This window comes from Agrilus planipennis, unplaced genomic scaffold, assembly GCF_000699045.2.
Source record: "Agrilus planipennis isolate EAB-ADULT unplaced genomic scaffold, Apla_2.0 scaffold98, whole genome shotgun sequence".
Classification (NCBI taxonomy): Eukaryota; Metazoa; Arthropoda; class Insecta; order Coleoptera; family Buprestidae; genus Agrilus; species Agrilus planipennis.
Window position 1 is genome coordinate 1 of NW_020438866.1, and position 23,158 is coordinate 23,158.

General features: G+C 33.4%; 1 protein-coding gene across 1 annotated transcript in view; it reads right to left on the bottom strand.

Annotated features, from left to right (window-relative positions):
• Positions 1 to 1,958: 1,958 nt before the first annotated feature.
• LOC108736999 (ichor) overlaps positions 1,959 to 23,158 on the bottom strand; it is a 22,575-nt gene continuing 1,375 nt past the window's right edge. Inside the window, exon 2 of the mRNA XM_018469634.1 lies at positions 1,959 to 3,794. Within this exon, the coding sequence (XP_018325136.1) occupies positions 2,111 to 3,667 (1,557 nt within the window). The 5' untranslated portion in view covers positions 3,668 to 3,794 and the 3' untranslated portion in view covers positions 1,959 to 2,110. The remainder of the gene's footprint in view (positions 3,795 to 23,158) is intronic.

Below are 23,158 nucleotides of genomic sequence, written 5' to 3' on the forward strand. Positions count from 1 at the left end.
AGGATTCTGCTATCGTTTTAGTTGTCCCTGATACTTAAATTGTCAATTGCGATTAGACTATCATTAGTGTTTCAATTTTCTTTATCCTTTTGTTTGTCCTTAGCAGTTGTCAATAGCACTTGAGCGTAAGATAGGGTTTGAAGTGTTATTAGCGCTTAGGATACTGCTATCGTTTTAGTTATCCCTGATACTTAAATTGTCAATAGCGATTAGGCTATCATTAGTGTTTCAGTTTTCTTTATCCTTTTGTTTGTCCTTAGCAGTTGTAAATAGCACTTGAGCGTAAGGTAGGGTTTGAAGTGTTACTAGCGCTTAGGATACTGCTATCGTTTTAGTTATCCCTGATACTTAAATTGTCAATAGCGATTAGGCTATCATTAGTGTTTCAGTTTTCTTTATTCTTTTGTTTGTCCTTAGCAGTTGTAAATAGCACTTGAGCGTTAGGTACAGCTTGAAACGATATTAGTGCTTAGAATTTTGCTAATGTTTTAGTACTCACCAGCTCTTAAGTTATTAATAGCACTTTACTGTCATCGGTGCTCGAACTTTCGCTAAGTTTTTGATTATTTGTAGCATTGTTGCTATAAATTTATGAGAGTTACTAAGCTATCAATCAATCATGAGGCTCCTTTATGTGGTATAATAAAATACATCGACGCAGTGTGTTATTGAAACTATTGTAAATTCGTAATCTCTAATCAGGAGTCACTAGTTGGTTGCGGTAATGACGCTATATCATCAACGTAATAAATAAAAGTAAGAAAATAAATAACGAAACGTAGCTTTAAAGTACCTTCCGGCAAAGGAATGTGCAGCATTTTGTGTTTTTTGTTTCTATATTAGAGAACTAATTAATAATTACAGAAATAAATAGAAAAATGTACGAGTATTTACAAAAATCATATCAACTATAAAACAGCAAGAGTCGTAAAACATCAGTAGACGTACGCAATCATAATATGTAATAAAATGTACGTAATGAAGTAGTTATATGAGGAAAGTATCGACCACAAAAGCTCATGAGAGAACTAATTGATTCAGTATTTATATTTTATATCACTACTAATTTAAAATTGCACTTCTCCGTGATCGTAACTGACTATTATAAGTGAACATAGTTTTCATTTGTTTTCTCTAAGAGATTTTATACGAAAACAATTGATTGATTAAATTGGAGTCAAATAATTTACTATACAAAGAATGTAAACCAATCAATTATTTAATTTAACAAGGAAAAACGATTGGTTTATTTACGTTAAGTAATACTTGCAAAGTTGAAGAAAATCCAGGGTCCTTTCTTTTATTGGTCTGGGTGGTCACCTTAAATTGGACAAACTATACCAAACAATAGTATGAGAATTGTAGTGTTTAGGTAAGAAGTTATACATAAGCTTATTGGAATGTAATTGATTGTTTCGATAAGCGTGAAATTGTTGTAATTGTGAGAGGGTCTGACTGTTTGGTTTTTCCTTAAGTTGCATTTCTAAGTCCAGTTGAGCGTTAAATTAAAATATTCAGCTGATAAATTTTACAATGTACTTAAATGGGGGCAAACGCCTTTATAAATGTAAAACATAAAGAAAATTTGGTTTTAAGAATACGATCTACATTTTCAGAGGACAAGTGCGTTCTTTGTTGTACTTTAAATTACTTGAAACAGTTACATGTAGAATAAAAGCAGTAAAATTGAACTGTTTTTTGAAGAAAACGTTTATGGAAATAGAAGCTTGAAGAGAAACCAAAACTAGTGAGATATTTTTCAGTGATATTCCAAAACGATCAATTCCACATTTCTCATAATATTGAGGATTTATTTTTTATTATTTAATTTCATTTAGAGCGCTGTTAATATCTTTAGTACAATATAAATAATTCAAGTACCTGAAGTAGTGTAACGATTAGTATTTTTAACCCTACAAACCAATATTCAGTTTGTCGGATCAACACTTCTTGGTAGTACCTTCCTTTAGCGCCTACGTATTTTTGTTGTACAGTTAAGGAACGTTTAGGATCCAATACGTATTTATGCAATGCTTTTTTGCACATTAGGCTATGTACATACTGTATCTATATCACTTACCAACGGTCATATGTTCACATGAAAGCGATATCAATCCCGTCCTATTCGTTTATGAATTTGCTGGTGCTTAAGTAAATGGGCTTTTTGCCTGAATGCCTTAGCACATGTGTCACACCTGAACGGCTTCTCGCCAGTGTGCGTCCTCAAGTGCACCTTAATATTCGATTTGTTAAGGAATCCCCGATTGCAAATGCTACATCGGTGCACGGGCTTCTCTTTCCCCAACAATCCGAGACTTTGTTCCGTCTGAAAAACAGTCGAACTGGCCGCCTGCTGCTGTTGTTGCTTCTTTTGAGACCGACTTCTCGATTTCTTCGATACGTTCGGCGTCGTTGTGGTTGTGGTGTGTGGATAATTCGCGCCCAGCATTTCGGGACTTCGAATCCGATCTTCCGGGCTTATACCGTGCACGGTATACTGTTGAAGATATCGTCCGTTGACTGTTAACATCAGGTTATCGGTCGTGGATACGACGTTTGCTGGCGGACTAGAAGTGGATGAGAGTTCCACGCCATAATTCGTGGAACTGGCAGCTTCCTGTTTAACAGGAGGTCCATTCTGCAGCCTGCTCTGCAATAGGGGCATGTAGCCGTGCGTGAGAAGCGTTTGCAACGTTGATGAAGTCGTGGACTGTTGATGGGAAGTCGGTTTTGTATTAGGAAATTCGACCTGCGGCTGCGACTTGTATTCGGAACTGCTATGCGGGGAATTTTGTATTATGAATTCCGATAGTCCTTCGGGAGTAATGATAAGGTTTTTCTGTTGGTCGCCGCAAGCGCCTTCTATCCACGCGTCCAGGTCCATCCAGCTGTCTCGCGACGCGGCGTCGTCTCCTTCGACTTGGTTGTTATTAGGAACGGTCGTATCTGCAATCGCCGAGCCAATTATAGCCGCGATATCTTCGATTGATGAGATGTCGTACTCGGCGATTTCGGTTTTGATCACTGCACTGTGCTGGGAGCAATCGTCGAACAGTTTCGAACCGGAAACGGAATCGGGATTGCCGCCGGAACACTCCGCGTACTCGATCTTTATATTACCAACCACCTCGTCCACACCGTAAATTGGTTTGTTCGATGTCTGTTCCGCGGCCGAATCGGCACTGATATTACACGTCGAACTCGAAACTATACTGTTCTGTTCGTTGTAATTGCTGTACGTGTTGTTGTTTTCTTCGGGGATTCGTTGCGAGATCGCATGATAGTGGTGGCCTTGGATCCCGTTGATGCTCAGATGTCCTGTGTATCCTGTGAAAGGCGGTAACGGTTTTAGCTCCGCTAGACTAGTGTTGACGGGTTGGTGATGCGCTGACGTTGACAGAAGGAGATTGTCCAAAACGTCCATGGTTGATTTGTCAGGCTCGGAACTAATCGGTGATCCCAAGAGGATCTTGTCCGATCCCATTAGGTTATTGCTGATGGGCGAGTTGTCAAGCATCAGCTTTTGGGTGTCGATAAAGTCGTTTTGCGAGTTTGCCGAACTTTGCCAACACGATGAAGAAAATAGCGAGTCAACGTCGTCCATGTGATGAGAACCATTGTTGCTAACTGCCATGCTGTTGCCACCAGATACGTTCGGATATTTCATTGTTTTTCATTCGAACGTACTGGCTATTGGCCCCCACGGCCCCCAATGAAATTGCGGAGACGGAATTTTAACACGTCAAGAAGATTCTAAAAATGTTTTGGTCGGATTAGGAAACATTTTCGGTTTTCTGAAATGGAAGGAAACACAAATCTATCAGTAGAATGAATTGTTGGTCACCCTTTCTGAATTCATGAGACTTAACTCAATAGTAAATTATCGCAGAATTGACTGGGCATGCAATAATTTTTTAAGTGTAATATCCACCGCAAAATCAAATCAGTTTAATTTCTTCTTCAACATATATGATATTCAAGACCCAGGAGCTTTTTCTGACTCAAGAGCTTCGCTTTTGTCATGATTTATTAGAAACCTTAGCCTTTAGAATGATTTTCTTTAACGATAATCTATATTGAAATCGCATAGTAAATTAACCAGCCGGTATGAAGATTCTATTAAGTTTTTGCCGTACATTAACAGCAACAGTTTGTCTTTTATATCTTTTATTACTAAAACCTGAAACCTTTTTCACTGACGGAGTTCTGAAAGCCTTTTGTAAGTGTGATATTCTTAATTTTGCTAGTAAAGAATCATTATCAAGGTATTGTAGACTTCATTAATTGTTTTGTTATTGCAATGATCTTCTTGAGACTCTTGATTTAACGTCCGAGTACACTTATTTATATACCCACATTCATTCCTATATATACATGGCTCGCAACTTTCTCTTTAAGGTCGTTGTTTTAAAACACGAAGCCTTACTATTTCGCATGACAATCTTCGAACAAAAAAAAACAACAATAATAATAAAAAACACAATGTGTAACATCTCATTGTTTAAAATAAGTTCGTGCAATGTACACTATTTAATGTTCTTTATTAGATGAACATAGCGGCGCTAAGGAATTTTTATTTATTTTTCGATATATATCATTATTATATTTATGCATTTGTACAACTTTAAATGAGGCGCACACTCGAAAAGGGGTGAGGGTTAAAAAACAAAAAAAAATGTGACACTGCATTGAATGGGATTTTGTGAAAACGTATTACTACTACTACTATAGTAACTGTATCTTATGAGGTAGTTAACAGTTTTTTTTATTTTTGTACTTTGTTCCAATTGATTTTCAGATTATATTCATCTTAATTTCAACGTCTGCCTAACTGCTCGCAGTTGATATCACAACTGTACCATTAATCGGCGAAAGAAATAATATATTGCTTTTCATTTTTTTTTTTAACGAAACCGACAATAAACAGTAGAGGCCCTAGTCTACTCCCTTGTGGAACACCCGTCACAACTGTACCATCAATCGGTGAAAGAAATAATATATTGCTTTTCATTTTTTTAACGGAACCGACAATTAACAGTAGAGGCCCTAGTCTAATCCCTTGTGGAACACCCGTTTAGCATAATACATATATATGTCACATTCCGAGTCCTATCACTTAAGTAATCGATCATTTGAGATTATACGCGTTAACTCTAACGCAAAAGCAAAATAATTTATTGAACAAAATATTGTAATTTACTGAATCAGTTATTTTTTTTTAATAATAAAAACATCTATCATGGGAAGTTGATGAAGATCCGTTATTCGGTTGAAAGCCTCGTTGATCTACGGGTGTAAACATGTGTTGTTGGTACCTCGAGGTGTGGTAATGGTGGTGGGATAGGAAGAAAGCGAACAACTACTCGTATTGATACTGCTAACACACTTCCGACAGACAAACTTTGTGGTGGTACCTAACGTATATGTACCAACCAGTACGTCATAAGCCTGCTGCGTGCCTTAGTCGTGCCCCCTCCCACTCAACGGGCTTAACTACTTACTTAGCGCGGAGTTCGCATACCGTGATCGTCATTTATTACACGGCAATGTTATTAGTCATAATTGCCATGTTGCCAGACGCAAAAATAATTCAAAAAGTTACCCTGCTACTGACTACAAAAAAAAGCTAACTGTATAATGGAACCGTGGGTAGATATTTGACGAGTATTTCTTTTATTGGATCTATTACATTAAAACTGTTTGATAGCAAGTGAAGATTTAAATGTAAATTTCTAATAGGTATTGATATTGCGAATTGAAACGAAAATTCGTCTTAATTTTTATTAAACGTTTTGTATTTCATCGACATTTGTTCGAATTTCTTACAAGTATTTCGCTGCAGTTGTACCAAACATCAATAAATTAAAGGTGTCGGTATTTTACGTTCATTAAAAATAGTGCGGAGCGATTGGTCACACGGCTACGAAAAAACGCATATCATAAAAATATACATTTTCGTAACAATTCGAGGTTTTGCGGGTGAGCATATATAATCGTGAATTATATCGAAAAAATCAGAAAAATCGAAAAACATCATTGTGACACCGTTCACATAACTCAAAGTACAGATATATTTTGAGAGTTTTCTTACATTAAATTAGGTAAAATAAAATGACAGGGCCGTTACTAGTTTTATTAAACAGTATTTGTCGTCTGTCTTAGTTGTCTATCTCTCTGTCTGATACCAATATTGCTATTTGAGCCAGAAACTTAAATTATCTTAAAAAAATTGTTTTTGTAGAAAAAACACTTGTTAAAAATAAATATAGAGGAACTGCAGCATATTTGGAATACTGCCCATAAACTTCAGCGCATACGCTGAAAAGACTAATTTCATTGCCTCCGGACTAAAACACAGCTTAAAAGAGGCCATTTCTTCCCTATTTCATAGCACGCAAAACGAGCTTTCCGCGCTTACATGACAAAAAATACATTAAATGATTGACAAATTATTAAACTTTAATAATAAAAACAATCAAACATAACAAAAACCAGAAACTTTATCAAAATGCCTATCAAACTAAAAAACCCCAAAATGTAGATTTGACTTAGGGTACAGGTAATTTGGAATATAGTATTCCAAATTATATTCACATTTTTTTTACATTTGCTAACACTTTTCCTTAGAAACTAATAGATTTCTTATCTTTCTAACAGTTTTATATCTTTAGGTAATCATCCTTTTTTAACAAAATAAACTAAAATAACATCTAATTAAGTCCAAATTATGTTCTTATTCGGTATTCCAAATTAACAACATACCATCCTAACATAAAATTCCATGTCACATTTTTAATTCTAGATATATTCACAAAATCCTAGTAACATCATAAACTAACAAGGTCACTTAACAGTTCAAATAATTACGATGAATGATTATATATCACTGATTGCATTCTTACCAAATTTTTTTTCAAAGTAGGCGTCTCGTTCCCTTGTGGTTCTCGATGGCTTCGTGTGTCGTATGACTTTATTTTTACGATAAAAAAATACAGATAACGTTTATAATTATTTAGATATCGAAGTATTCCAAGTTACCTGCAGTATCCCAAGTATACTGCAATTCCTCTACTACCAAATGACTTACATTAATTTTTAAAACTTATTTTTAATCCAAAAATAAAAATTCATATTTTCAGTTTCATAATTAATGTTGTAGATTATGATGTTATTTTGTGTATTGTTAAATCGGCTGGTAGTACCAGTAGCGAAGTAATAAGAAAGACAGCGAATAAAACAACAGCAGCGAAGCGGCGCGTCGAGACAACGATGTTGCTGGGTACTCAAATAAGTAAGTAAGATCCTGAAAAAGTGGAGTAGGTCATAATAAGGAACCGAAAATGGTGCACGCTGCTTACAACTTCACTTTCGGTTAACGGTATTATAACAATAATAATAGTGCCTATGGTGGTAGCACTAACTAAAGCGAACAAACTATGAACGATGACTCTAATTAACAACAAACAGATATTGTTTTCTACACAACACCGTACGATTCACATAACACGTTACAATAAAGAACAAATTAATTGTGGAAACGAACCATAAAAATGATTATCTCGTACCCAGTAACATCTCTATCCCGTGCATCTCTAATTCATATCGCGTATAAGGATCAAAACCAATTTTAAGTTTAAGTTGATATTTTAAATTTATGATTGAGTTTTATTATTAAAAGGAAGACAAAATGCTTAAATTATTTTATGAAGAACTACGAATCTGAAGCTCGATTGTACAAATTGTATTACTCTTTTCGAAATATTCCATACCCTCTCTCCTTTTCTGTACATGTGACAATGAGTACAAAGTTTCACAAAAGGATTTAGTCCCGGCTTTTCTCGCGTTGATGTCCTAGATACGTGCCAAAGATTATAGACGACCACATGTAGATTATTGTTCATTAAACAATAAATTTGGCAAATAATTATGAAACTTTGTGTAATTCCACAGTAGTCCGTATAGAATTGGGGACTTTTGCTTTAAAGAAGAACTCTGGAATCTTTCAGTATCGTATCTTACAAAATCGTAGTTTGTTCTGGAATTTAAAATGTTTATTTGCTTAAAAATTGTATTTATCAGCGAAACATGTAACTGGTACCATCAGTGATCGAATACTTCTCGAAGTAGAAGATGTTGCGTTACGTAATATGTGAATTTAGTGAACAAATTTAGGAATTTCCATTGCTGTGTCCACAGGTATTTCGAATAGGAAGTAATTAATTGTGAAATTAAAGAAATACCAGGGGTTTGACTCATAGCCGCTCGTCGTAACAGTCGTGATTTCGTACGCGCTCTCGGAGGTTCGTCGCTTAACCCACTGTTGGAGTCTCCGCAATTACAGTAGCAAACATGTCTCGTTAAAGAACTCTCTTGCATGCAACGCACTTTGCAAATTGTTTGCATGGCTTTTTCACATTCTGTCGCGAATTATGAGAAAATTTTACTACGTTACAGAAAGTAAATGCATGACTTAGATACTTATACGTCGATATATCATCACAAGAGGCACAAGATAAATTGCACGACATACATGCATAGACCATACAAATTGAAATAAATTTTTAAATTTGGGGCCGTTTAAGTCTTTCGTAAGCAGATTTTTTGCAATTATAAAGAAAATTCTCTATGTACCTAACGGTTTACTTATTAAATGATTTTTAATATCGTTACTTTTAAGCAGTGTAAATTAGAAAAAGAATCAGTTTGTAACACTTGTTACATCTCAACCCCATCAGTATTGTTTGGATGAACTTATCAAGAGTCTTATCAAAATTCTTACGAAAATTGAAAAATAGTCTGAAAACAGAAACATCCCAATTTAAACTTCTCACATTGTAGAGAACGAAAGATTACAAGGAAGATAATAGATATGTTTCATAATTAGCATACAACACTATAAGAGAAGCTTAGGTAGGTATTATTAGTTTAATTACCTTGAGAAATAAATCTTAATTGATACACTTTTCTGTAGAGAGTTAGTTTATAATAATTAGGTACGTTTCCTTTCCTATAATTTATAGGTATCTTTTTACCAACCGAGCTAAATATCACAATAGAAACAAAAATTGATCTACGTTTCGGCTACAGATACTCGAAGGAGTATGCTTAATGTATAGGGTTTCGTAATTAACTATGAATCCTTATAGTTTCGGTGTGTCTGTCTCTCTATCTATATGTTACATTGTCGTTGATGTGCCCTTATGATAAAATTAATAGAAATAATAAAATTTTTAATAGCGTTATTCTTTTAGATCTTCCATAGAGTAAGAGATGCACTCAATTTATTTACAATTTCCCGATTGAGTAAAGTGACTCTAATTGTTCTCTTAAAATGTTGCATTAGGCCCTTTTGATTTTATCCGTCAATCTGGAGAGATACTTGCTTTCAGTCTCTAATTTTCAAAATTTTGAAAAGTCATTTTTGTTTGCTGATCATGGCATAGCCCAAACCGCTGAATCAGGAAGCTTCAAGGTGAGTTTTCAAAATACTACCCCTAAAGGCGTAAAATGGGAGTTTGGGGCATAAGTGAATTCCACGCAGACGAAGTCGACTAATAAATTATGAAATTATTGAAAGTGCGCTAAAGTGAACAATTAATAAGGGTACCCATAGTCCAAGTTTGGACAGACTCAGCTAATTTTTAATGTCTATAGTACTACTGTGACTACAGTAGCTATTCTTTATACTATTAAAGCATGGCATGCCATGATAGATACTATACGTGCATACAACTATGTACGACTCGAGTGGCTTCGGCATCGCCGTGTTATTAGTACCTTGGCAGCCTAGCGAGCAAGAGAAAGTGGCCGGATTTTTCGAGAAATTATTAATCATGGAGGCAATGACTTCTAAAAGTACGAAGACCGACTTGTGGAATTCTCTAGCTATCTACCTAGAACAACACGGTACATCAGTATATATATACAGGGGGCTCAGAAAAATAAAACTAAATCAACTCAATTTCTGAACAATAACTGAGTCAAGTGTGTCAATTTCTGAACACTTTCATTATTTGAGTTCAAATCCGCGACTGTTCTCAACATGGTAACATCTGTACTACGGGCACTCTTGTGTAATTATAATCGTTTATTTAATTATAAAAATAATAAACTCAGCGGTTTTTGAATGCATACAGAAAACTTTGTGTTTGCGAGATGATTTCTGGTTATATCTTCACATCTATTCATAAGTAGAAGCGTCACTTTTTAAAGAATTTTCTGCGCCTGCTTTCAAGATTTGGTTGTCCAACAAAACTTCCAAAATTCCAAATTTACTTCAATAATTTTAAGTATTATTTCAACGAATAAATCAAAGTAGTACTTTCCATTTTTTAGTTTAAAATAGTAGTGCCAAGCAAGACCAAAATTGAAAGGTTAAATTTGAATTACTATAACTGAACAGTGAATTTTAACTATTTGTATATGTTGATCTGAGTGTATCTATTAAGAAATTAGAAGGGAACAAGAAAAAGTTCCATCATTGCTAATATTATAATAATCATTATAATTAAGCTTGCGAGGACTAATAAACGTCATGAATTGGCCGTTTTACATATGTTACATATGATACTGACTGTTTCCTTGATTTTGGGGTCATCTCCAAACGGATTTACATCAGAGAAGAAAAGGAAAGTTCCGTTAATAAAAAAATAACAATATTATGACCTAGACAAGCTCCAATATGTATTGCATTACTTTTATCGCTATTTACATTACTCAAAACCGCTTTCTATGGTTTCCAATGGATACACATCTTTAGTTACTAGAAAAGCTGTTGGCGAACGATTCGAAATTTTTCTTATTTTGTTTTGGCTTTTTGCTAATTTCTTGAGCTTAATATTACAAATTCGGCTTATTAATTCTTCTAAAAGAGTAATGTAGTGACTCTCTATCACCTATTAAACAGTTCCAATTTTATTAAAGGATAAGTAAGGAATCCTCCAATAAGAAATTAGGATCCGATACGAATACGTAGGGGTTTTCGTAATGGGGAACTTCTTTTTCCCTACCTGGTAAAGGCCAAGTATGGAAATTTTAATACGAATTCCCTACTGAAGCCCGAGCTGGTTCTGATGTCTTCTAGGGTTATCCTTAATATTCCTTTTCACTCGGGTATACTATTAATTATCACTAATCTATTAGAGTTGTATAATCTGATAAAGAAAATGTTATCTCAGCGTTCTTATTGGCTAATTAAGCACATGATTTAGGATACGAATTCACGAAATTGATAAGGCTGTATCATTTGCAGCGATTGATACAATTTCTCTGATTGCTGATAACTGTTTTATGTTGTCCGATGGATGATTGGACCTTACTTTATTTACCAATTGAGGCACCACTGCTCGTACTCCAGAAACTTAAAGCTAAGCAAAATATTTTTGATTTTTCGTGATTGGATTAGCACCATATTTGAATATATTAATAAAATTATCGACAATTTGGCTTTTTTAAAGTCAGTATATGCTTGCCCGGTATATGGATGGACCCATGTGTGTATATATTACACATATATGTATTTGTGTGTTCGTACAGGCGGTCACATGTACAGGTACATATATTGTCGGCTTCCAAACCGGATTCAAAAGTAGGTCTTCCTGGTCAAAAGTCATTATTAATCCCACGTTAAATGTAAACTGTGCGCAACAACACAAACTTGTGTGTTAACCTTTTTATTTTCATCGGAATACTTAAGTTAATGTTGGAAAGTGTATATAATTCTACGTCACCAATTTGCAATTATTGTTTAACTATCCAACTATATGCATATATGTTCGCGTATGCTAATTGATATGCGCTAGTATTAATTAAGCGCGTTTTGCTAGACGCAAAAATACAGGGGATAAAAACGTTAAGCTCGTTGGGCATACTATTAACGAAAACCTATCATCAGTAACGTTAATTCTACTTCAACAAGAAACGTACATTTGTCGTTACTTACACATAGTCTAAAATATCACGAAATTAGAAAAGTAATTTAACCTATTTATTAAATGATAACAAATACAAGCAATAAATCATATAAAATAACAAATACAGATTATTTTAAAATTCGCTTTTAGATCTAAGAATCAATATATTGCAACTAGATTTCTCGTATTATTCCAAATTAGGACCTTAATCCTTATTTCTGTATTGTCTTTCTCTTGACTTCCCTTAACTATATCAATCAGAGCATTTAGCGTTATTAATAAAAATGACTGAATCATTGCATCCAATAAAATTTTAATACTTTCGTTATTTCATTCAAATAAGTAAATTATTTTCTGTTGTAATTATCAGACAATTTGTAGATGCTGAACACTGCCTAAGTTCTACAATTGAAAATTAATTTCATACACAACATAATTTTTATAAAATCACATAAAACAATTATTCGAAAAGAAACAGTTTTCTCATTTGTCTATTTTATTATCTTCGAAGTTAAAAAATGTAATTTTATTCCATTTTAAACAAATGACAGTTTTCTTTAATTAGTGATAGCAATTGAAATAATTACATTACTAATAGAACACGTGTTAGACGTGTGTGGTGTAATTACAGAGAAAGTTAGACAGTTACACTAAGCATAATCTAAAAAAGGCNAATTAACAGTAGAGGCCCTAGTCTAATCCCTTGTGGAACACCCGTTTAGCATAATACATATATATGTCACATTCCGAGTCCTATCACTTAAGTAATCGATCATTTGAGATTATACGCGTTAACTCTAACGCAAAAGCAAAATAATTTATTGAACAAAATATTGTAATTTACTGAATCAGTTATTTTTTTTTAATAATAAAAACATCTATCATGGGAAGTTGATGAAGATCCGTTATTCGGTTGAAAGCCTCGTTGATCTACGGGTGTAAACATGTGTTGTTGGTACCTCGAGGTGTGGTAATGGTGGTGGGATAGGAAGAAAGCGAACAACTACTCGTATTGATACTGCTAACACACTTCCGACAGACAAACTTTGTGGTGGTACCTAACGTATATGTACCAACCAGTACGTCATAAGCCTGCTGCGTGCCTTAGTCGTGCCCCCTCCCACTCAACGGGCTTAACTACTTACTTAGCGCGGAGTTCGCATACCGTGATCGTCATTTATTACACGGCAATGTTATTAGTCATAATTGCCATGTTGCCAGACGCAAAAATAATTCAAAAAGTTACCCTGCTACTGACTACAAAAAAAAGCTAACTGTATAATGGAACCGTGGGTAGATATTTGACGAGTATTTCTTTTATTGGATCTATTACATTAAAACTGTTTGATAGCAAGTGAAGATTTAAATGTAAATTTCTAATAGGTATTGATATTGCGAATTGAAACGAAAATTCGTCTTAATTTTTATTAAACGTTTTGTATTTCATCGACATTTGTTCGAATTTCTTACAAGTATTTCGCTGCAGTTGTACCAAACATCAATAAATTAAAGGTGTCGGTATTTTACGTTCATTAAAAATAGTGCGGAGCGATTGGTCACACGGCTACGAAAAAACGCATATCATAAAAATATACATTTTCGTAACAATTCGAGGTTTTGCGGGTGAGCATATATAATCGTGAATTATATCGAAAAAATCAGAAAAATCGAAAAACATCATTGTGACACCGTTCACATAACTCAAAGTACAGATATATTTTGAGAGTTTTCTTACATTAAATTAGGTAAAATAAAATGACAGGGCCGTTACTAGTTTTATTAAACAGTATTTGTCGTCTGTCTTAGTTGTCTATCTCTCTGTCTGATACCAATATTGCTATTTGAGCCAGAAACTTAAATTATCTTAAAAAAATTGTTTTTGTAGAAAAAACACTTGTTAAAAATAAATATAGAGGAACTGCAGCATATTTGGAATACTGCCCATAAACTTCAGCGCATACGCTGAAAAGACTAATTTCATTGCCTCCGGACTAAAACACAGCTTAAAAGAGGCCATTTCTTCCCTATTTCATAGCACGCAAAACGAGCTTTCCGCGCTTACATGACAAAAAATACATTAAATGATTGACAAATTATTAAACTTTAATAATAAAAACAATCAAACATAACAAAAACCAGAAACTTTATCAAAATGCCTATCAAACTAAAAAACCCCAAAATGTAGATTTGACTTAGGGTACAGGTAATTTGGAATATAGTATTCCAAATTATATTCACATTTTTTTTACATTTGCTAACACTTTTCCTTAGAAACTAATAGATTTCTTATCTTTCTAACAGTTTTATATCTTTAGGTAATCATCCTTTTTTAACAAAATAAACTAAAATAACATCTAATTAAGTCCAAATTATGTTCTTATTCGGTATTCCAAATTAACAACATACCATCCTAACATAAAATTCCATGTCACATTTTTAATTCTAGATATATTCACAAAATCCTAGTAACATCATAAACTAACAAGGTCACTTAACAGTTCAAATAATTACGATGAATGATTATATATCACTGATTGCATTCTTACCAAATTTTTTTTCAAAGTAGGCGTCTCGTTCCCTTGTGGTTCTCGATGGCTTCGTGTGTCGTATGACTTTATTTTTACGATAAAAAAATACAGATAACGTTTATAATTATTTAGATATCGAAGTATTCCAAGTTACCTGCAGTATCCCAAGTATACTGCAATTCCTCTACTACCAAATGACTTACATTAATTTTTAAAACTTATTTTTAATCCAAAAATAAAAATTCATATTTTCAGTTTCATAATTAATGTTGTAGATTATGATGTTATTTTGTGTATTGTTAAATCGGCTGGTAGTACCAGTAGCGAAGTAATAAGAAAGACAGCGAATAAAACAACAGCAGCGAAGCGGCGCGTCGAGACAACGATGTTGCTGGGTACTCAAATAAGTAAGTAAGATCCTGAAAAAGTGGAGTAGGTCATAATAAGGAACCGAAAATGGTGCACGCTGCTTACAACTTCACTTTCGGTTAACGGTATTATAACAATAATAATAGTGCCTATGGTGGTAGCACTAACTAAAGCGAACAAACTATGAACGATGACTCTAATTAACAACAAACAGATATTGTTTTCTACACAACACCGTACGATTCACATAACACGTTACAATAAAGAACAAATTAATTGTGGAAACGAACCATAAAAATGATTATCTCGTACCCAGTAACATCTCTATCCCGTGCATCTCTAATTCATATCGCGTATAAGGATCAAAACCAATTTTAAGTTTAAGTTGATATTTTAAATTTATGATTGAGTTTTATTATTAAAAGGAAGACAAAATGCTTAAATTATTTTATGAAGAACTACGAATCTGAAGCTCGATTGTACAAATTGTATTACTCTTTTCGAAATATTCCATACCCTCTCTCCTTTTCTGTACATGTGACAATGAGTACAAAGTTTCACAAAAGGATTTAGTCCCGGCTTTTCTCGCGTTGATGTCCTAGATACGTGCCAAAGATTATAGACGACCACATGTAGATTATTGTTCATTAAACAATAAATTTGGCAAATAATTATGAAACTTTGTGTAATTCCACAGTAGTCCGTATAGAATTGGGGACTTTTGCTTTAAAGAAGAACTCTGGAATCTTTCAGTATCGTATCTTACAAAATCGTAGTTTGTTCTGGAATTTAAAATGTTTATTTGCTTAAAAATTGTATTTATCAGCGAAACATGTAACTGGTACCATCAGTGATCGAATACTTCTCGAAGTAGAAGATGTTGCGTTACGTAATATGTGAATTTAGTGAACAAATTTAGGAATTTCCATTGCTGTGTCCACAGGTATTTCGAATAGGAAGTAATTAATTGTGAAATTAAAGAAATACCAGGGGTTTGACTCATAGCCGCTCGTCGTAACAGTCGTGATTTCGTACGCGCTCTCGGAGGTTCGTCGCTTAACCCACTGTTGGAGTCTCCGCAATTACAGTAGCAAACATGTCTCGTTAAAGAACTCTCTTGCATGCAACGCACTTTGCAAATTGTTTGCATGGCTTTTTCACATTCTGTCGCGAATTATGAGAAAATTTTACTACGTTACAGAAAGTAAATGCATGACTTAGATACTTATACGTCGATATATCATCACAAGAGGCACAAGATAAATTGCACGACATACATGCATAGACCATACAAATTGAAATAAATTTTTAAATTTGGGGCCGTTTAAGTCTTTCGTAAGCAGATTTTTTGCAATTATAAAGAAAATTCTCTATGTACCTAACGGTTTACTTATTAAATGATTTTTAATATCGTTACTTTTAAGCAGTGTAAATTAGAAAAAGAATCAGTTTGTAACACTTGTTACATCTCAACCCCATCAGTATTGTTTGGATGAACTTATCAAGAGTCTTATCAAAATTCTTACGAAAATTGAAAAATAGTCTGAAAACAGAAACATCCCAATTTAAACTTCTCACATTGTAGAGAACGAAAGATTACAAGGAAGATAATAGATATGTTTCATAATTAGCATACAACACTATAAGAGAAGCTTAGGTAGGTATTATTAGTTTAATTACCTTGAGAAATAAATCTTAATTGATACACTTTTCTGTAGAGAGTTAGTTTATAATAATTAGGTACGTTTCCTTTCCTATAATTTATAGGTATCTTTTTACCAACCGAGCTAAATATCACAATAGAAACAAAAATTGATCTACGTTTCGGCTACAGATACTCGAAGGAGTATGCTTAATGTATAGGGTTTCGTAATTAACTATGAATCCTTATAGTTTCGGTGTGTCTGTCTCTCTATCTATATGTTACATTGTCGTTGATGTGCCCTTATGATAAAATTAATAGAAATAATAAAATTTTTAATAGCGTTATTCTTTTAGATCTTCCATAGAGTAAGAGATGCACTCAATTTATTTACAATTTCCCGATTGAGTAAAGTGACTCTAATTGTTCTCTTAAAATGTTGCATTAGGCCCTTTTGATTTTATCCGTCAATCTGGAGAGATACTTGCTTTCAGTCTCTAATTTTCAAAATTTTGAAAAGTCATTTTTGTTTGCTGATCATGGCATAGCCCAAACCGCTGAATCAGGAAGCTTCAAGGTGAGTTTTCAAAATACTACCCCTAAAGGCGTAAAATGGGAGTTTGGGGCATAAGTGAATTCCACGCAGACGAAGTCGACTAATAAATTATGAAATTATTGAAAGTGCGCTAAAGTGAACAATTAATAAGGGTACCCATAGTCCAAGTTTGGACAGACTCAGCTAATTTTTAATGTCTATAGTACTACTGTGACTACAGTAGCTATTCTTTATACTATTAAAGCATGGCATGCCATGATAGATACTATACGTGCATACAACTATGTACGACTCGAGTGGCTTCGGCATCGCCGTGTTATTAGTACCTTGGCAGCCTAGCGAGCAAGAGAAAGTGGCCGGATTTTTCGAGAAATTATTAATCATGGAGGCAATGACTTCTAAAAGTACGAAGACCGACTTGTGGAATTCTCTAGCTATCTACCTAGAACAACACGGTACATCAGTATATATATACAGGGGGCTCAGAAAAATAAAACTAAATCAACTCAATTTCTGAACAATAACTGAGTCAAGTGTGTCAATTTCTGAACACTTTCATTATTTGAGTTCAAATCCGCGACTGTTCTCAACATGGTAACATCTGTACTACGGGCACTCTTGTGTAATTATAATCGTTTATTTAATTATAAAAATAATAAACTCAGCGGTTTTTGAATGCATACAGAAAACTTTGTGTTTGCGAGATGATTTCTGGTTATATCTTCACATCTATTCATAAGTAGAAGCGTCACTTTTTAAAGAATTTTCTGCGCCTGCTTTCAAGATTTGGTTGTCCAACAAAACTTCCAAAATTCCAAATTTACTTCAATAATTTTAAGTATTATTTCAACGAATAAATCAAAGTAGTACTTTCCATTTTTTAGTTTAAAATAGTAGTGCCAAGCAAGACCAAAATTGAAAGGTTAAATTTGAATTACTATAACTGAACAGTGAATTTTAACTATTTGTATATGTTGATCTGAGTGTATCTATTAAGAAATTAGAAGGGAACAAGAAAAAGTTCCATCATTGCTAATATTATAATAATCATTATAATTAAGCTTGCGAGGACTAATAAACGTCATGAATTGGCCGTTTTACATATGTTACATATGATACTGACTGTTTCCTTGATTTTGGGGTCATCTCCAAACGGATTTACATCAGAGAAGAAAAGGAAAGTTCCGTTAATAAAAAAATAACAATATTATGACCTAGACAAGCTCCAATATGTATTGCATTACTTTTATCGCTATTTACATTACTCAAAACCGCTTTCTATGGTTTCCAATGGATACACATCTTTAGTTACTAGAAAAGCTGTTGGCGAACGATTCGAAATTTTTCTTATTTTGTTTTGGCTTTTTGCTAATTTCTTGAGCTTAATATTACAAATTCGGCTTATTAATTCTTCTAAAAGAGTAATGNGTTATATACAGCGTCATGAATTGGCCGTTTTACATATGTTACATATGATACTGACTGTTTCCTTGATTTTGGGGTCATCTCCAAACGGATTTACATCAGAGAAGAAAAGGAAAGTTCCGTTAATAAAAAAATAACAATATTATGACCTAGACAAGCTCCAATATGTATTGCATTACTTTTATCGCTATTTACATTACTCAAAACCGCTTTCTATGGTTTCCAATGGATACACATCTTTAGTTACTAGAAAAGCTGTTGGCGAACGATTCGAAATTTTTCTTATTTTGTTTTGGCTTTTTGCTAATTTCTTGAGCTTAATATTACAAATTCGGCTTATTAATTCTTCTAAAAGAGTAATGTAGTGACTCTCTATCACCTATTAAACAGTTCCAATTTTATTAAAGGATAAGTAAGGAATCCTCCAATAAGAAATTAGGATCCGATACGAATACGTAGGGGTTTTCGTAATGGGGAACTTCTTTTTCCCTACCTGGTAAAGGCCAAGTATGGAAATTTTAATACGAATTCCCTACTGAAGCCCGAGCTGGTTCTGATGTCTTCTAGGGTTATCCTTAATATTCCTTTTCACTCGGGTATACTATTAATTATCACTAATCTATTAGAGTTGTATAATCTGATAAAGAAAATGTTATCTCAGCGTTCTTATTGGCTAATTAAGCACATGATTTAGGATACGAATTCACGAAATTGATAAGGCTGTATCATTTGCAGCGATTGATACAATTTCTCTGATTGCTGATAACTGTTTTATGTTGTCCGATGGATGATTGGACCTTACTTTATTTACCAATTGAGGCACCACTGCTCGTACTCCAGAAACTTAAAGCTAAGCAAAATATTTTTGATTTTTCGTGATTGGATTAGCACCATATTTGAATATATTAATAAAATTATCGACAATTTGGCTTTTTTAAAGTCAGTATATGCTTGCCCGGTATATGGATGGACCCATGTGTGTATATATTACACATATATGTATTTGTGTGTTCGTACAGGCGGTCACATGTACAGGTACATATATTGTCGGCTTCCAAACCGGATTCAAAAGTAGGTCTTCCTGGTCAAAAGTCATTATTAATCCCACGTTAAATGTAAACTGTGCGCAACAACACAAACTTGTGTGTTAACCTTTTTATTTTCATCGGAATACTTAAGTTAATGTTGGAAAGTGTATATAATTCTACGTCACCAATTTGCAATTATTGTTTAACTATCCAACTATATGCATATATGTTCGCGTATGCTAATTGATATGCGCTAGTATTAATTAAGCGCGTTTTGCTAGACGCAAAAATACAGGGGATAAAAACGTTAAGCTCGTTGGGCATACTATTAACGAAAACCTATCATCAGTAACGTTAATTCTACTTCAACAAGAAACGTACATTTGTCGTTACTTACACATAGTCTAAAATATCACGAAATTAGAAAAGTAATTTAACCTATTTATTAAATGATAACAAATACAAGCAATAAATCATATAAAATAACAAATACAGATTATTTTAAAATTCGCTTTTAGATCTAAGAATCAATATATTGCAACTAGATTTCTCGTATTATTCCAAATTAGGACCTTAATCCTTATTTCTGTATTGTCTTTCTCTTGACTTCCCTTAACTATATCAATCAGAGCATTTAGCGTTATTAATAAAAATGACTGAATCATTGCATCCAATAAAATTTTAATACTTTCGTTATTTCATTCAAATAAGTAAATTATTTTCTGTTGTAATTATCAGACAATTTGTAGATGCTGAACACTGCCTAAGTTCTACAATTGAAAATTAATTTCATACACAACATAATTTTTATAAAATCACATAAAACAATTATTCGAAAAGAAACAGTTTTCTCATTTGTCTATTTTATTATCTTCGAAGTTAAAAAATGTAATTTTATTCCATTTTAAACAAATGACAGTTTTCTTTAATTAGTGATAGCAATTGAAATAATTACATTACTAATAGAACACGTGTTAGACGTGTGTGGTGTAATTACAGAGAAAGTTAGACAGTTACACTAAGCATAATCTGAAAAAGGCGATTGCGTTAATTTTCAAAAATAAGTAACCAATTTTTAATGGCCTACTCTGATGTGCCATTTCTAAGTTTAATTTAAAACTAAGTCATCTTGAACAAGCTAGTATAGCCCAAAAGTTATACTTGGTAATTTTTTTCCTAAATAAATACGTAGCTACCGGATGAAAATTACAGTACATAAAAGGAAAAAAGCAATTGGTATAGAGAAATTTGATAAAATTTTCGATTTGATTCATTCTGACTTTAACGTATGTTATTAGAAAAAATTAAAAATACTTTCATCATCTAGAATTTTTTATTTCTTCAAAAAAAAAAAAAGAAAAATGCTCAAATTTTAACAACGTTATCAAATTGTATACATGTAATGTATATTAAAGTTTAATATACTTTTTAATTGTGAATTATCCTCAAGTAGAGGTCAGTTTCTTCAGATTTTGTGGATAAGTTCCTTTTACAATACAATAGTCCTTTTAGAGGACTGGAAAACTATGACGCTGTTGTAAACCACTAAAAAGCTGTCCTGTAGAAGGTAGCATTTTTACTGAAAAGTACTTCGGAAGTTTCATGTTTTAGCGTTGGAGTTTAAGCTGTTTAATCTTCCACAATAATCCTTATAAAGAAATACTTAGAAATATCACCTTTTTTATTAATTTTTTTATTGCGGCTTTTATTTTGTTCTAATAATGCATAACATTTAGCACCCCTTCAATAGTTAAGTACACTTATTTTGGCAGTAAATTTGCCTATTTTTGATAACCTTGTCAATTTTTTTATCATTATTATTGATTTGTTACCGTAAAAATTCGATTTTAATTAAAACGCGATTTGTCTAAGAATTTTTTTTAGTCAGTTATAGTCTTGACTAGGCTAACCACCCACTTTGTCAGGGATACAAAAAATGGCATCTTTTATCTTGAAAAAATACTACTCTTGAGGGATAAAAAAATTAGTTTTATGTGGTCGTTGATGATTTTCGACGCGTTCTAAGGACATCACCGCGAGCGAAACCGCAGGTAAAATTTATCATGAAATTTTATATACAAATTATTAGAGATACAAAAAAGGACATAGGGTACTTCTTATCTCGAAAAAAATACTGTTCCCGCGGGATAGAAAAATTTGTTTTATGTGGTCACCGTTGATGATTTTCGGCACGTATTTAGGACATCAGCGCGAGCGAAGCCGCGGGTAAAACCTATCATGAGTACAGGAAGGGACATAGGGTATCATTCATCCAGAAAAAAATACTTTTCCCGAGGGATAGAAACAAATTAGTTTTATGTGGCCGTCGATGATCTTTGACACGTATTCAGGACATCAACGCGAGCGAAGCCGCGGCTAAATATAACCTTTCCGATTTTTTTACGGATAAGTATTTTCAATGCAAGATGGCTTGCATCTTCGTCCATTTCGAATGAACATACCGTACATAAAGCTAGGCTGAGCTTGTAAGCTCAATCACCGGAAGAGCCGGTGCTCTGTCGATTCCAGGTGAAGAGACGTAGAGGGGATTCCGGAGTCAGCTACGGACGGAGGTAAAGTAGTACACTGTCCTACATTACCATCCACGCTGGCGGTAAGTATGTGTACGTATTTCTATATGTAGATACGTACAACGCGCTGTAACAATGTACATCAAATTGCTTTCCAAGACAAGCTTACATACACAGACACACGTTGATGTTTAAGTATCTGTATTGTGGGTAGGTCTAGTACCTAATAGCACTACGCGCCAAGATGTTCAGATACTACAGATACATGCACTGCCGAACAGTAATTGTGCCGTTTTTTTTTTAAGTTCCCATTTCTACAAACACTCTTGTTTTCATCATATTATCTCTAGTACAATTGTTTTAAATAAAAAATTGTTAAAGTCTTTTTCACATAGACTTTACTTTCTTAACGTTTCGCCCTAGTTGTGTTGAATTCGTTCAGTAGTGGTGCCATTATTGGGTCCCAGTGGCGAATGTTTCTGATTTAATGTATCAAACTGCGAAATTACGTTTTTCTAATGCGTAAAGTCCAGCATTTTAACGATTTATTCACTGTAAACAGTATAATTTGCGTACAATTGATTTGAGATTTATTGATAATACAGCAAATATTCGGTTCATAATTGAGCAGGGCAAAATGTCGGTTATTTAATGGAACTGTTGCAAAAAACAATAGTAAATATTTATAACGTAAAAATATAGTTCACGTTAACTGTATATTAACAGAAAAAATTAAAAATCATTTAGAATTTTCCTTTTCTTGAAAGAACAGCAAAATAAAAGTACTCGAATTTTCTCAACGTCATCAAATTGTATACATGTAATGTATATAAAGTTTTCTTGTAGTTTTTAATTGTGAATTATCTTTAAATAGGTATCAGTACCTTCAGATTTTGTGGGAAAATTGCTTTTATACAAAAGTCTTTCTAATGGACTTAAAAATTTTGACGGAGCTTTAGAACAGTGAAAAGCTGTCCCTAAAAAGGTAACCATGTTACCAAAAGATACTTCGAAAGTTAATATCGTGTTTTAGCGTTGGGTTTTGGGATTTCTTTTATTCTGCAATAGTTCTTATAAAGATATTTTTCCTTTTTGCATTTTGCATCAAAATTTTTTATTTATTTTTTATTGTTATAAAATTAAAATCTTGTATTTTTACGTAAAATT